The sequence below is a fragment of the Myotis nattereri genome, assembly GCF_964212035.1.
Source record: "Myotis nattereri genome assembly, chromosome: 13".
NCBI classification, from domain to species: domain Eukaryota; kingdom Metazoa; phylum Chordata; class Mammalia; order Chiroptera; family Vespertilionidae; genus Myotis; species Myotis nattereri.
Window position 1 is genome coordinate 44,134,273 of NC_138088.1, and position 14,801 is coordinate 44,149,073.

The 14,801-nt window shown below is 40.2% G+C and overlaps 1 protein-coding gene across 1 annotated transcript in view; it reads right to left on the minus strand.

Moving 5' to 3' along the window:
• The window catches only part of ARMH3 (armadillo like helical domain containing 3), a 156,488-nt gene that overhangs the window by 137,298 nt on the left and 4,389 nt on the right, over positions 1-14,801 (minus strand). The window contains exons 2-5 of the mRNA XM_081104370.1: positions 9,580-9,692; positions 6,181-6,237; positions 5,925-6,071; positions 3,673-3,780 (exon numbers count right to left, since the gene is read on the minus strand). Coding sequence (XP_080960496.1) covers positions 3,673-3,780; positions 5,925-6,071; positions 6,181-6,237; positions 9,580-9,681 — 414 coding nt within the window. The 5' untranslated portion in view covers positions 9,682-9,692. The remainder of the gene's footprint in view (positions 1-3,672; positions 3,781-5,924; positions 6,072-6,180; positions 6,238-9,579; positions 9,693-14,801) is intronic.

Genomic DNA, 14,801 nt, shown 5'->3' on the forward strand with positions numbered 1-14,801 from the left:
CCCGCCCCCCCACCCCCCCACCCCCCCCCCCCGGCCCCGCTGCCAGCACCAGCTTCCCTCTGGCACCCAGGACCCAGCCTTCGCTCCAGCTGCTAGCAGGCACCCGGGACCCGGGCTGCTTCCCTCCAGCCGGACATCTGGTCTAATTAGCTTATTACCCTTTTATTATTATAGATGGGTAAATTAAATAAGTATATAAACTAAAAAAAAAACACAAATAAGCTAACAATAAAATAAATTAAATAACAAATAACAAATATCAAGTTGTTTTGATTAGAGTGGCTTTGTAGTATAATTTGATATACCAGGACTCCTGGGAGAGTTGTATTTTGAAAAATCAGGGTTGTATTTTGAAAAATCAGTAGGAATTAATTAAAACTTGAGGAGGAAAGGAATTCGACAGGCATTAGCATGATCAAAGACAATGAGGAATGAAACAGCTCTGAATATGAACTTCGAATACAAGTAGTTTGTTATTATGAAAGTATGAGTGAGGCACAGTGATGAAAGATGAGACTAGAGAAATAAATAGAGAGCAGGTCTTGAAAGTTTTATTAGGCTAACTAAGAGTTTGGTCTCTATCCTGTTAGTGACAAGAAACTAATAAAGGGTATTAAGCAGAAAAAATTGAGTGTAAGATACAACACCTCTGGTGTCAGTGAGAATGACAGATTTAAAGATGGTAAGCCTGAAGGAATGGAGACAAATGAGGACTAACCTATCAGTTTTCTGAAAATAGTTGCCATGTCTTATTTGTCTCTGTATCCCCAGTGCCTGACACACAGAAGCCCAACAAATGTTTGTCCAAAGAATGTATAGCCCTAACCGGTTTGGCTCAGTGGATAGAGTGTCGGCCTTCGGACCAAAGGGTCCCAAGTTCGATTCCAGTCAAGGGCATGTACCTTGGTTGCGGGCACATCCCCAATAGGAGGGGTGCAGGAGGCAGCTGATCAATGTTTCTCTCTCATCGATGTTTCTGACTCTCTATCCCTCTCCCTTCCTCTCTGTAAAAAAAAATCAATAAAAATATATTTTTAAAAAATAAATAAATAAATAAAAATGTATAAAGACATCATTGCAATGGTTCAAGTGAGAGATAATGGGGACACTGGTAACGGGGGGCGGGGGGGCAGGAGAAAAGGTATGAGAAATATGAGCTGAGGTAAAATTAGCTGAACCTGGTGATCATTTGGATATGAAAAATGAGAGAGAGAACAGACTAAAGGATGACTCCTAGGTTTTTGGCTTTAGGTACTGATAAGACAGGTACTTCTATTCTGATAGGGAATGAATGAGGAAGAACAGATGTAGGGAAAACAATGAGTTCCATTTTAAATATGTTTAGCAAGAGATATTTAGGGAGTGGGTATATTCAACAAGTGCTTACAGAGTACATATACAATTCTGAGACTTATGAAGGGATGTTAAAGCTAAAGTTAGAGACTTAATAATCAGTAGCATATAGGCAGTAGTTAGAATGATGAGGATGAAAGAGAAATATGGGATTTTACTATGATATATCCAGGAACTGTATAGGCTAGAATTAAAAAAATGACTCCAGCTCTAGCTGGTATTGCTCAGCGGTTAGAGTGTCGACCATCAAACCGAAGCGTCTCAGATTTGATACCCGGTTGAGGGCATATGCCTGAGTTGCAGGTTAGATCCCCAGACTGGTCAGAGTGCATGTGGGAGACAACCAATCAATATGTCTCTCTCACATTGATGTTTCTCTCTCCCTCTCTCTCTCCCCCACCTCCCTTCTACTCTCTCTAAAAATCAATGCAAAAAAATATCTTCAGGTGAGAATTAACAAAACAACAAAAATGACTCCGGGTAGTAAATTTTGTGTAGTCATAATTGTCTATCCATAAGTTTTAAAAACTGTCTAATCACTATAAGGATTCTTTGGCACACAGATTTTTAAATGTATTTTTTAATATATTTTTATTGATTTCAGAAAGGAAGGGAGAAGGAGAAATAGAAACATCAATGATGAGAGAGAATCACTGATTGGCTGCCTCCTGCACGCCCCACTGGGTATCAAGCCCACAACCTGGGCATTTGCTCTGACCGTGAATCGAACCATGATCTCCTGGTCCACAGGTGAACACAACCATTCAGCCACGCCATTAGGGCTTAATATATTTTTATAGCCCTAGCTCGTTTGGCTCAATGGATAGAATGTCAGCCGATAGACTGAAGGGTCACAGGTTCAATTCTGGTCAAGGGCACATACCTTGATTGCAGGCTTGATGCCCACCCCAGAGAGACAACCAATCAATGTGTCTCTCTCACACCGATGTCTTTTTCTCTCTGTCTCACCACCACCCCCCTTCCACTCTCTCTAAAAATCCATGGGAAAATAGCCTCAGGTGAGGATTAACAAATATATATATATATATATATATATATATATATACACACACACACACAGAGGTATGTTTTTTTAATAGCCTGGCTGGTGTGGCTAAGTGGTTGAGCATCAACACATGAACTAAGAGGTCATGGTTCAATTCCAGGTCAGGACACATGCCCAGATTGTGGGCTCGATCCCCAGTGTGGGGCATGCAAGAGGCAGTCAATCAATGATTCTCTCTCATCATTGATGTTTCTATCTCTCTCTCTCCCTCTCCCTTCCTCTATGAAATTAATAAAAATATATTTAATAAAATAAAATAAAAAAGGAAGCTTAAAGTTTAGAACTAAAGTTACCCTTGTATATATTTTTTTAAAATATATTTTATTGATTTTTTACAGAGAGGAAGGGAGAGGGACAGAGTTAGAAACATCGATGAGAGAGAAACATCAATCAGCTGCCTCCTGCACACCCCCTACTGGGGATGTGCCCACAACCAAGGTACATGCCCTTGACCAGAATCGAACCTGGGACCCTTCAGTCTGAAGGCCCACGCTCTATCCGCTGAGCCAAACCGGCTAAGGCTACCCTTGTGTATTTAGTGACATTTTATGGGCCCAGCACGCTTCCGCTGCGCTACTCTGCTAACAATTAGTGACAATTTATTTAAGTTCATACATGTTCATAAAACCGTATGATATAAAACTGTATGATCAGATGATATAAATCATAAAAAAGTTGCTCAGTCATTATCCTGCAGAGAAAGAATGCCTCAATTCAAATCTGAATTTCGAATTTTCCTTTACTCAGATAAACCAAATCTGTAAAATAAAAACATCCAAATTCAAGACCAAATTCAGCCAAAACCGGTTTGGCTCAGTGGATGGAGCATCGGCTTGGGGACTGAGGGGTCCCGGGTTCGATTCCGGTCAAGGGTATGTACATGGGTTGCGGGCGCATCCCCAGTGGGGGGTGTGCAGGGGGCAGCTGATCGATGTTTCTCTCTCATCGATGTTTCTAGCTCTCTGTCTCTCTCCCTTCCTCTCTGTAAAAAATCAATAAAATATATTTTTTTAAAAAAAAAATTAAAAAAAAATAAAGTAAAATAAAAGACCAAATTCAGTCATCTATATCTATTTGACTCCAAATCTTCTAGTACAGCGGTCACCAACCTTTCGGACCTCACAGACCACCAGTGGTCTGCAGACCATCCGTTGGCAACCGCTGTTCTAGTACATCTAACTGTCTGCAGATGGTACCCATGAACAGCTGTCAGAAGCAGCCATATACAGGCACAGCTGCAGCTTATGCCTCACCTTCATGCACAGCTCCGCCTTGTCAAAGCCCATCAGCATGTTGATAATGTCAAACCCAGAGGTAGACTTATTCTTTTGATGTACTCCTCGAATGAGTGCACACAAGGTCTGCAGAGATGAGAGAAAGAATTCTGGAGAGGAAGTCTCAAAACGAAGGGCACTGGAACTGTAGCCTCACATTGCAACCTCAGAACTGGTTGGCACCCGCCTTTCTAGTACATCTAAGTGTACTCCTGGCACTGACATTCAAGTGCTCTAATTCTTGAGTCCCAAAACTCAGTCTGAGTCTTCATATGTGCAAAATCCAGAAATCAAAAGAGGAACAGCAACTAAAACTAGTGTTATCCTCTTTTTCTGTTGCTTTACAGCCATCCTCTTTTTTAAAATTGCAGTGGAGACAAAGACTGGAAGGTGATATTCAAAAATAAAAAAAAGTTTTTGAGTTTGTATCATGGGATTGATGAAAAGTTTTCTTTATTAAAATTAATTTTAGTATTTATATTATAGTTTATCGTTTTTAATCATTATTTTTAATAACTACAAGTTATTTAAGTCCCTATATGATAATAACCAATTGCTTCAAATCTTAAATTATTTACATTCCATTACTTATTACCTGTGTGAGTCTAAATTAGTTAACTTTTCAATGCCTCTTTTCTCATCTATAAAATGGAAATAACAATAGCACCCATCTCATAGGAATGCTGTGAGAACTATGTGAATTAATACCATAAGGCACTTAGAATAGTCCCTACAACTTTGTTAAAGCTCCAATAATAGTATCTTGAATGTTGTTAAAGTTCATTAAGTATCAGCTATTACAATAATGTACTATATTTTAATTGGTCACCAAGTGTTTTAATGTCAATTTATTTCCACCAAACTAAAAACAGTTTACAATTCATGCCTCCATGCAATTACGGAAAGTGCACTTTTCAACTTTCAATGAGCCCTTACAACTGTGGAATTTATTGTGCCAAAGGTTAACAAAGCTACAGGATAAACATAGTCCTTCTTTCTGGAGCATCAGCTCAATAAGTAATTTCTACATTCTACAGATGAGAAAACTGGGGCTCACAAAGTGATCTAACTAGTAAGTCAGAAACTTAAAACCAAATCAACCAAAACTTCCAATAAAATCCTTCATGCTGTCTGTCTATCACTGCTCTAAATCTATCAATCACTAACCTAATACTCAGCCCTAGACTGGCTACCCTTGGAGGTACTAGATAATAAACTTTAGAAACTGCCCATCATTCATTCAGTAAAAATTTACTTATAGAGTGCTATTTGCCAGGCACTGTTCTACACATTAGGAACAACGTTTTGAATGAAACTATCAAAGTCTTTGCCTTCTGGAAGGCTAAAATGTATCCCCACGAGTCCAATGGTTAGCACATAACAGTCATCAAAGAAATAATTATTCAATGAATCTTCCTCTTGATCATGCCACTTAGCATTAAGAACAATGATTCTTAATGTTTTCAGAGTTACAGACCCTTTTGAGAATCTGATGAAAGAAAGCCCTCTCTCCAGAAAGATTATACATACGCCTATAAAATACTACATATAACTTCAGGGAGTCAAGGACCCTCTGAAACCTCAGATTATGAACTCCTGACTTAGTGAGAAAATATTGTATTAAGAATCTCCTCTGCTCTGGCCGTGTTTCTAAGTGGTTAGAGCATCAACCGTGCACTGAAGGGTCTCGGGTTCAATTCCCGGTCAAGGGCACATACCTGGGTTGCAGGTTCGTTGCCCAGTCCCACATGTGGGAGGCAACCAATAGATGTGTCTCTCTCACATCAATGTTTCTATCTCTCTCTCCTCCCTCCCTCTCTCCATTCCACTCTCTCTAAAAAACAAACAAAAAAAATCAATGGAAAAAATATCCTCAGGTGAGGATTATAACAAAAATATCTCCTCTGATTTTTGCTGTAGACTAAGTAAACTTGCCTCAGTTTCCTCTCTATTTCTTCCTTTCCTCAAGTAATAATAAGAATTCTGTCAAACAATCTGCCTTGACACTAGATCAAATTATACAAATGGACAAGATTACTACTAAATGCATCAATTTGTTTGACCAGGAAGATGACTAAACAAACATGATATAGATGTTTCATTACTTAAAGAAGTAAAGAAAAAAGAAAATCTCACACATAAGGGCAATTCTAAGTTCCTCAGGTCTCAACAGATGTGTTACAATTCCTTTTTCCTTTCAAACAAGACTTCCCGGTCTCCCAGCCTTGTACCTGCAATGCATTGACAACTCGAATTGGATGTTCCTCTCCTAGGGCCTGGATGCAGTGTTGAAATAAGCAATTAATGTTGTCCTTGATCTTCATTAACTCCTCACCATCAAGAGATTCCAGTTTGCCTTCTAGGTAATCTAAATTCACCTACCAAGGAAACGATAAGAACCTGAGTTCACTTTTAGTACAGTGCCTAGAACACATGGGAAGGCAATCTCAATTACCAGGAAAATCCACAGATGCCACCACGTCTTACCTTCATGAGGAAGAGCTCCTCCCAAAATCGAGGACTGCACTTACTGGGGTCCTCTGTCTGAAATCAAGATAAGCAGGTTCAATAGCTGCAGCTAAACATCAAATCACTAAGAATACATTTGAAAGAGTCACTACCCATAATCAACATTACCTTACAAAATTAACTTTGAAAATTACCCTTTCAAAATTAATTTTTTACTTGGTCAGTATAAATTATTGTAATGGGGAACAACAGTTTGGGGGTTCCCCCCCAAATGAAAAGCACTTTGCATATATATTTATACTCTGAACCAAAAGTTAAATAATGGCTCAAAGAATCTCCCTCAAATCTTTCTCTTCTAACAAGAAGTGCACCTAGCCCTAGCCGGTTTGGCTCAATGGTTGAGCATCAACCTATGAACCAGGTGGTCACAATTCAATTCCCAGTCAGGGCACATTCCTGGGTTGCGGGCTCAATCTCCAGTAGGGGGTGTACAGGAGGCAGCTGATCAATGATTCCCTCTCATCACTGTTGTTCCTCTCTCTCTCTCTCTCCCTCTCCCTTCCTCTCTGAAATCAATAAAAAAAAAAATTTTTTTAAAGGAAGTGCACTTAATCATCTAAATAAGTTAGTCAAATTATATGTCCCCACTGCATTTGTATCAAGCTCAGTTTTCAAAGCCCATTCACATATTTATAATAATAAAAGCATAATATGCTAATTAGACCAGACAGCCGAACAACCTTCCGGACATCCTCCTGGACGTCCTTCCTGACGACCTTCTGGACGCAGCTGGGGCTGTGAGGGCCAAGGCAAGCTGCTGTGGCTATGAGGGCCGAGCCCCTTGCACGAATTTCGTGCATTGGGCCTCTAGTCCTATATAATAGAAGCCTAACATGCAAATTGTCCCCTCTACTGGGAGTTCAACCGCTCCCTATGACATGCGCTGACCACCAGGGGGCAGGCGGAACATGGCGGGCATCGATGATGTGGCACTGGCAGCAGGCGGCAGTGGAAGCGCTGCCAGCCCCAATGGGCCCCTACAAGAGCGGGACTGTGGTGCGATGGTGCAGCAGGTGAGCGGGCGGCGCCAGGCCAAGGCGGGTGGGAGCGGGCCCCAATCACCCCACCAATCACCCTGCAGACGGCAGCAGGGGGTGTAGCCTCCGCCCAGCTCCCAGGCACTGAGAGCTGGGTGGGGGGGCGGGGAGGCCCCCAATCAATCACCCCACAGGTGGGATGGTGAAGCGGGTGAGGGGGCGGCACCAGGCCACCCCGCAGGCCACCCGAGGGACCCCACCTGTGCATGAATTTGTGCATCAGACTTCTAGTATGAAATATAATGACCCAGTGAACCAAGTATGATAGATATAACCACTACCTCCTTTTAGGAAAGAGGGTCAATAAAGTTAAGTGACTTATAAAAGAGCAGGAGCCTGAACCCAAATCATCTCAGTAATGCTGTCATGGTTTTTACAACATCGTGTGTTGATTGCTTCTACTTGCCCTCACATATGTATTTAGTCCTTTGTACAGAGTTTTTAACATGCTCTTTCCTTAGTTAAATTGGTCCAAAAGGTTAGCAAAAATTATAGTGCTAAGATCCAAATTTCTCAGCAATAATTTTCAAACAGAAATTCTAGATCAGCGGCCACCAACCTTTCGGACCTCGCGGGGACCACCGATTGGTGACCACTGCTCCAAAGGTTTCCTTAAACCAGCGGTCGCCAACCTTTCAGACCTCATGGACCACCAGTGGTCCGTGGAACACCGGTTGGCGATCACTGTTCTAGACAGTCAGAGGCTTCCAGTTAATGAGTAACATAAGAAAAAAGATAACCCTTACTGCCACTTTACAGGAAAGTTAATGACAAAAAGCAGTAGGCCTGCTATCAGCTTTCCTTAAGTTGACCTTTTAAAATTACTACCAAGAACTAATGTCTTAATACTAATGAATTCTAACATGGACCATAAAGGAGATGAATTCTGGAAAATCAAGGTTCTAACATTACCTAATGGGAGGAAAAATGTTTAGATCTTGATTTTGTTGCCCTATCACAGATTCCTCTTCTTAATTCCTCTATTTGCACAAAAAAATAAATAAATTTTTAAAAGAACTAATGTCTTCATTAAAGAATTCCTGCTCTAATAAGAAAATATTAGACTAGGAATCTCTTCTGGATTTTTAATTGAGGATGATTTCTGGCCTTCTCATCAGGTTCTCATTTAGTCTCTTTCTCTCAAGTCCTACTCCCAAGGAGAGATCCCACTTTGACCCTCACACTTTTGTAATGCCATTTTGTTGTCTATATATGATACTCAGGGAACTAATGGAGCTGGCACTTCTCATCCTCAAAACTCACGCAAGCAGGAGTCAAATGTATACCAAGCTTACTTAATATAGAAAAAGCCCTAACAAGATCCTAGTCCCTGCTCATTTTCATTGTATAACCACCTGTACTGACCTGGGCAATTTTGTGTTAATTTTCTGGATGTCAAACTCTGTCTCCAAGGCTTTGCCAAAAGTTAAATGTTTTACTTGATTGGATTATTAATCGTGGGCCATGTGACAAAGTTGAACAAGTAAGGGCTCTGGAGTCAGACACTAGAGTTCAAATCACCTTCTAGCTATGATCCCCAATTTTCTCATCTATAGCATAATCTTTTACATGGCACATGTAAAAAACATAGCCCTCTTGTACCATTCTTGTCAGATTTAAAGCTAATGTATTTAGTGATACATTTAGCGTAATGCCAGGAGCATAGGAGAAACTCAATGTACAATAACTCTTTTTATAGGTATTATTCTATTTTATATGCACTACTACTTACGGCCAGGACTTCAGAAGGCAAATACCCCTACAAAGCATCTAATTATTCTAACCTTCCCTGACAGGGTATATTTTACAACACAAGCATGGACCATGATCACTCAGCAGTTATGAAGACCCAAAGAAATCCAACTGCTAATATTCTTCAGTTAACGCATTATAGAGACTAAGATAGTCTAACTAAACGACTGTTCTGTCATCTAACAACTTTAGATGGAATATAATAGAGCATCTTTTTTTAAACATCTGAAACATAGAACTCCAGGGTCAAAAGGAACTTCAAGAGACATTTAGGATAGAAAGGTCCTTAAGTCAGCTCATAAGGAAGACAAATCTTAAAGATATTCAGAAAAGAAGCTTCCCCAGCCTGCCTTCCTCCTTTCAATTGTTTTGTCCAGCTTATGACAACAATCTATATTAATTAATACATGATCATAATTTCTACTATGAGAGAGCTCACTTTCACCCTTGCTCTCTCTTCCACCCTCTGAAGAACTGGAAGGTAGCAGGCAGAGGGGAGGTTGTCATTCATTTTAGAACAAGAAACTAAGGAAGCAAGCCATGCAGAGTATCAGGGTTCAGGCCTTACCATGAAGATCTCATCATACATCAGCACCACTTTTTCCTTCAGTGGTTTTTTGGAGGCTGAAGATTTCCGGAGTAAACCCCCTCTTTTCTCTACCTGTGCCATGGTTAGAGAATCTGTGAAAAGAAAACCAGAGTCAGTGCTAGAATTGCTCTCCAAGATCGGGAGACTCTACTGAAACACCTCTTAATGGGAAATTTTTTTAGGAAGAAGAAATGATAAACAACCATGCTATAGGTCTTGCACATCTGTCCAACACCACATCTCCTGACCAGGTAATTTCAAGATTTAAATCATTACTTGGCCTACAGCACAACACATTTTACATCCTTAAGACATGTCAGTAGACAAGGCTTAAAGCAGACCAAAACCAAGCAGGAAAGTGTAACTAGCTCCATCTGTAATAGATCTGGCCATATACTTGAGGTTGATGGAAGGAAGGCTGCAAAGTACACACTGCCCCAGACTGATGGTGAAGTTAAATTTCAAGTATTGATCGAGCTTAGGACCATTAAGACAGGAAGTGTGCTGCAGACTGATGTGCTCCATTGATTTTCCCCAGAGTAAGTAGGTTCTCGTCACTGCAAAGCACTTGGCCTTCACTGCCTCATAAATCACAATGCACTTGACTGTCTTCAGAAATTCCTCTGGAAGAGATCCGAGGTAGAAAATATCAGTTAAAGGCCAAAAATTAAACTTAATTTCAAAATAACTGAATATAACAATATACTTTTAAATGTAATTATACATGTATGTATGTGCATATATACACTATCGCAGATCAAACCTCAATGTATTTTTCAATTCTATATAAAAGCAAATTCCATGATTCATGCCCAAATTTCCCCATCTTGCTTCAAGGAATCCTCATTTTTTTATTTTATTTTTTAATTCTCACCTGAGGATATGTTTATTGATTTTAGAGAGAGGAAGGAGGAGAGGAGGGAGAAGGAGAGAGAAAGGGAGAAAGGGACACATCGACGTGAGAGAGAAACATCAATTGGCTGCCTCCCTTACGTGCCCTGACCAGGGATCAATCCTGTAACCTAGGTATATGCTCTGACACGGAATCGAACCTGCAACCTTCTAGTTACCAAACGACACTCCAACTGAACCACCCAGCTAGGGCTAGAAATTCTCAATTTTTTTAAGTGAGAAGTTAAAATCGAACAGGTCTTCACTGTGAATTTACACATATTCCCTCACTTCCCAGATTCTTCCTACCTGGAAGGGCCCAAATTCCTGTCGCTTAAACACTAGGCTCTAGTTGTGAAACTTAATCTCAACCAATGGCAAGTATGGGGGGGTAGTGAGGAGCCTGATTTTTACTTCCAGACTAACCCAAAGCAGAACAAAATTAATTTTGTTCAATGACTTTTGAGAAATATCCAGTATCTTTCAAATCAAAATAAAAAGTTTGTTTAAGAAACAGATGCATCAAATAGCATAAAAGATTTTATCTCAGACATTGTTTTTCTCTAATACAGCCATAAAGGAGATTCACCTTTGAACACAAAAAGCATAAAGCACAGAAAATTTCTCCAACTAGATATTAGGCATCTTTAGCAAAGGGAATACATCTATACTTTTTCTATAGCCCCATGGCTCATGGTATGCTCATCACTGACTGAGTCTGAAAAGGGGAAGGCGGGGAGAGGTGGCTGAAAAGTACTAGATCTGACCTAAAATGTTAGTAAGACCTATCTTTATTGAGGCCTCACTAAGCCCTCAAATTCCATTATGGTGCAGAGAAAACTGAAGGGGAAAATAACAAAGAAAAGATTCTTGTGGGCAATTTCTGCTATACTGATCATGACTTTGCCTTAAAACATGAAATACAGCCTGTTTTCAAAACATTCCTGTGTCTCTTAAATAGGTTGTCAAGAGGAAGATGTCCTTATAGGGGATAAAACAAATTGGAAATCAAGAGGATCCTATTAAAATAAATCAAAAGCAATGCAATTCTAAACTTAGTGGGTATAGATCTTTCATGTACTCAGCTTCAACCAGTTGATTAGCAGGAATAGTGGGAACCACGAGTTCCTGGATGTGAAAAGCACATGTTTACAAACATCCCCCTCTGAGGATTTATAATTGGGTTCCAGCTAATCAATGTCTACCCCAAATCTAATAAACTCACTTTCTCTATTTCAGAATCAATACTTTCTAATAAGCAAACGGGAATAGGGGAAGAGGGAAAAACAATTCCAATCCATAGTACCAAATTTCCTAAGAAATTAAATTCTTTTCATCACTCTCCTTCAATTTGGAGCAGGGGGGAAATTCAACCAAGGGCTTCAACTCATTACTCTCTGTCATCATCACAAGCAACTGGAATTTACCACCCAAGCTGTCGAAAATGTGACTAGAAACTGATAACATAAACCTCCTCCTCCAGCACTTCTATCCATGAAACACAGCAAAGGGTATGTCTAGGGCAGCCGTGGGCAAACTACGGCCCGCGGGCCGGATCTGGCCCGTTTGAAATGAATAAAACTATTGAAAAAAAAGACCGTACCCTTTTATGTAATGATGTTTACTTTGAATTTATATTAGTTCACACAAACACTCCATCCATGCTTTTGTTCCAGCCCTCCCGTCCAGTTTAAGAACCCATTGTTGGCCCTCAAGTCAAAAAGTTTGCCCATCCCTGGTCTAGGGTGATAGACTGGGAGAAATGTAGAACTCTTACAGAAGGTTTTTAGGGGAGGGGGTATCTCAGAAATTAAGCCTGTGCTACTAAATTTGAAAGTAAAATATTTGACTGGTAGGGCAGTAAATTGCAGCACATCAGTAATGTGAGTGTTATCTATTTACATCCTCTCAGTGCATTTTTTCCTCTTTCACAACCCTCTCCTGTTGTAGAGAGAATCAGCGCCAGCTGAGGAGCATGAAGGCAGAATGGAACAACGAACCAACAGAACCGAACCTAGAACACCAACTACTAGAATCTCAGCGATGGCGAACCTATGACACGCGTGTCAGAGGTGACACGCGAACTCATTTTTTTGGTTGATTTTTCTTTGTTAAACGACATTTAAATATATAAAATAAATATCAAAAATATAGTTTGTTTTACTATGGTTGCAAATATCAAAAAATTTCTATATGTGACACGGCACCAGAGTTAAGTTAGGGTTTTTCAAAATGCTGACACGCCGAGCTCAAAAGGTTCGCCATCACTGAACTAGATGACAGAGTAGTAAGTAAGTCTTTACTCCTCAGTTTCCTTACAAGTAAAGAAAAGGGATTGGACACATATCATCTAATGATTCTCTCAACATCACTTAAATACCATAAACACATAAGGAATGCCTACATATTATAAAGCAGTAGTTTAGGCATTACAGGGTTACAAAAAGCAAACTTCATACCTGATGCTCTGAGAGCTCACTATTGGCAGAGACAGACACGTAATAAAGCATAGCACAAGGCAATAAATAGGGAAATAAATAGAGTAAAAGCACCAAAAAAAAATTTTTAATGCTATGGGACCACAAGGAAGGGAAAGAAGCATCCTATGACTATGGCCTTTGTTGATACTGGCTTTTAAATCCTTGTGGTGAAGAAGCAAATACAGCAAAGCCATAGTAATCCCACAGAAATGTCATCTTAGGCTTAGTACAGTTTCTCAGAAATAAGACATACTAGGCAAAACATAAAAGAGAATCAGGCAACTTTTCAATAGTAATTTCATTTACCACCAAACAGGAATGACTTCAAATCCCCCCAACTCAAGAGTAAATAAATGAAGTCTTTTATTCCTAAACCTCAGGGACTGCTGATCCCATGACCTGTAGTACAACTTTTCTCTGAAAGATCCAAGTCATATAATTTCATATATATATATATATATATATATATATATATATATATATATACACATACATATATATTTGTTTTTTTTAATTGATTTCAGAGAGGAAGGAAGAGGGAGAGAAAGAAACATCAATGATGAGAGAGAATTATTGATCAGCTGCCTCCTGCACATCCCACACTGGGGATTGAGCCCACACCCAGGCATGTGCCCAGACTGGGAACTGAACTGTGACCTCCTGATTCATAGGTTGATGCTCAACCACTGAACTACGCTGGCCAGACCATACAACTTCTTAAGAACTATATATTTAAGCAATCCAGCCACATACTTCTTTTTTGTTGTTATTGTTGTTGTTAATCCTCATCTAGGAATATTTTTTCATTGACTCTTTTTTTTTGAAGAGAGTGGAAGGGTGGGGGAGAGACAGAGAGAGAAACATCAATGTGTGATTGATTGGTTGCCTGCAACCGAGGTACATGCCCTTGACCAGAATCAAACCAGGGTCCCTTCAGTCCTCGGGCCAATACTCTTATCCACTGAGCCACATTTTTTATATATATTTTTATTTATTTCAGAGAGGAAGGGAGAGGGAGAGAGAGATAGAAACATCAATGATGAGAGAGAACCACCGATTGGCTGCCTCTTGCATGCCCCCTACTGGGGATTGAGCCTGCAACCTGGGCATGTGCCCTTGACCGGAACGGAACCCGGGACCTTCAGTCCACAGGCCGACACTCTATCCACTGAGCCAAACCGGCTAGGGCTAGCCACATATTTCTTAAATGCATATCACTTCACATCCCTACAGGACTAAAAAGCCAAATATCAAGATTTTAAAACCTAAAGCCAACTATTCCAATGTCTAATATGCAAGGAACGTTAGTTACACTTAGCCAGTTATTCATTTATTTTATTATCATTACTACATTAGCCAACTCTGGTATCAAAAATAATTTTAAGCCGGCATGGTTCAGTGGTTGAGTTGACCCATGAACCAGGAGTCATGGAAGAGGCAGCTGATTAAAGATTCTCTCATCACTAATATTTCTATCCCTCTTTCCCTCTCCCTTCCTCTCTCTGAAATCAATAAAACATATTTTTAAAACGAATTTTTTAAAAAAAATTATAGAAATTCACTCTGATTTCAAGAGAGCTGCCATAGTTAATCTATCAAGTCTTGGGCCCTGGCCAGGTGGCTCAGGTTGGAGCATCGCCCTGTACACCAAAAGGTCACAGGTATGCCCTGACCGGTTTGGCTCAGTGGATAGAGCGTTGGCCTGCAGACTGAAGGGTCCCAGGTTTGATTCCAGTCAAGGGCATGTACCTTGGTTGCGGGCACACCCCCAGTAGGGGGTGAGCAGGAGGCAGCTGATTGATGTTTCTCTCTCATGGATGTTTCTAACTC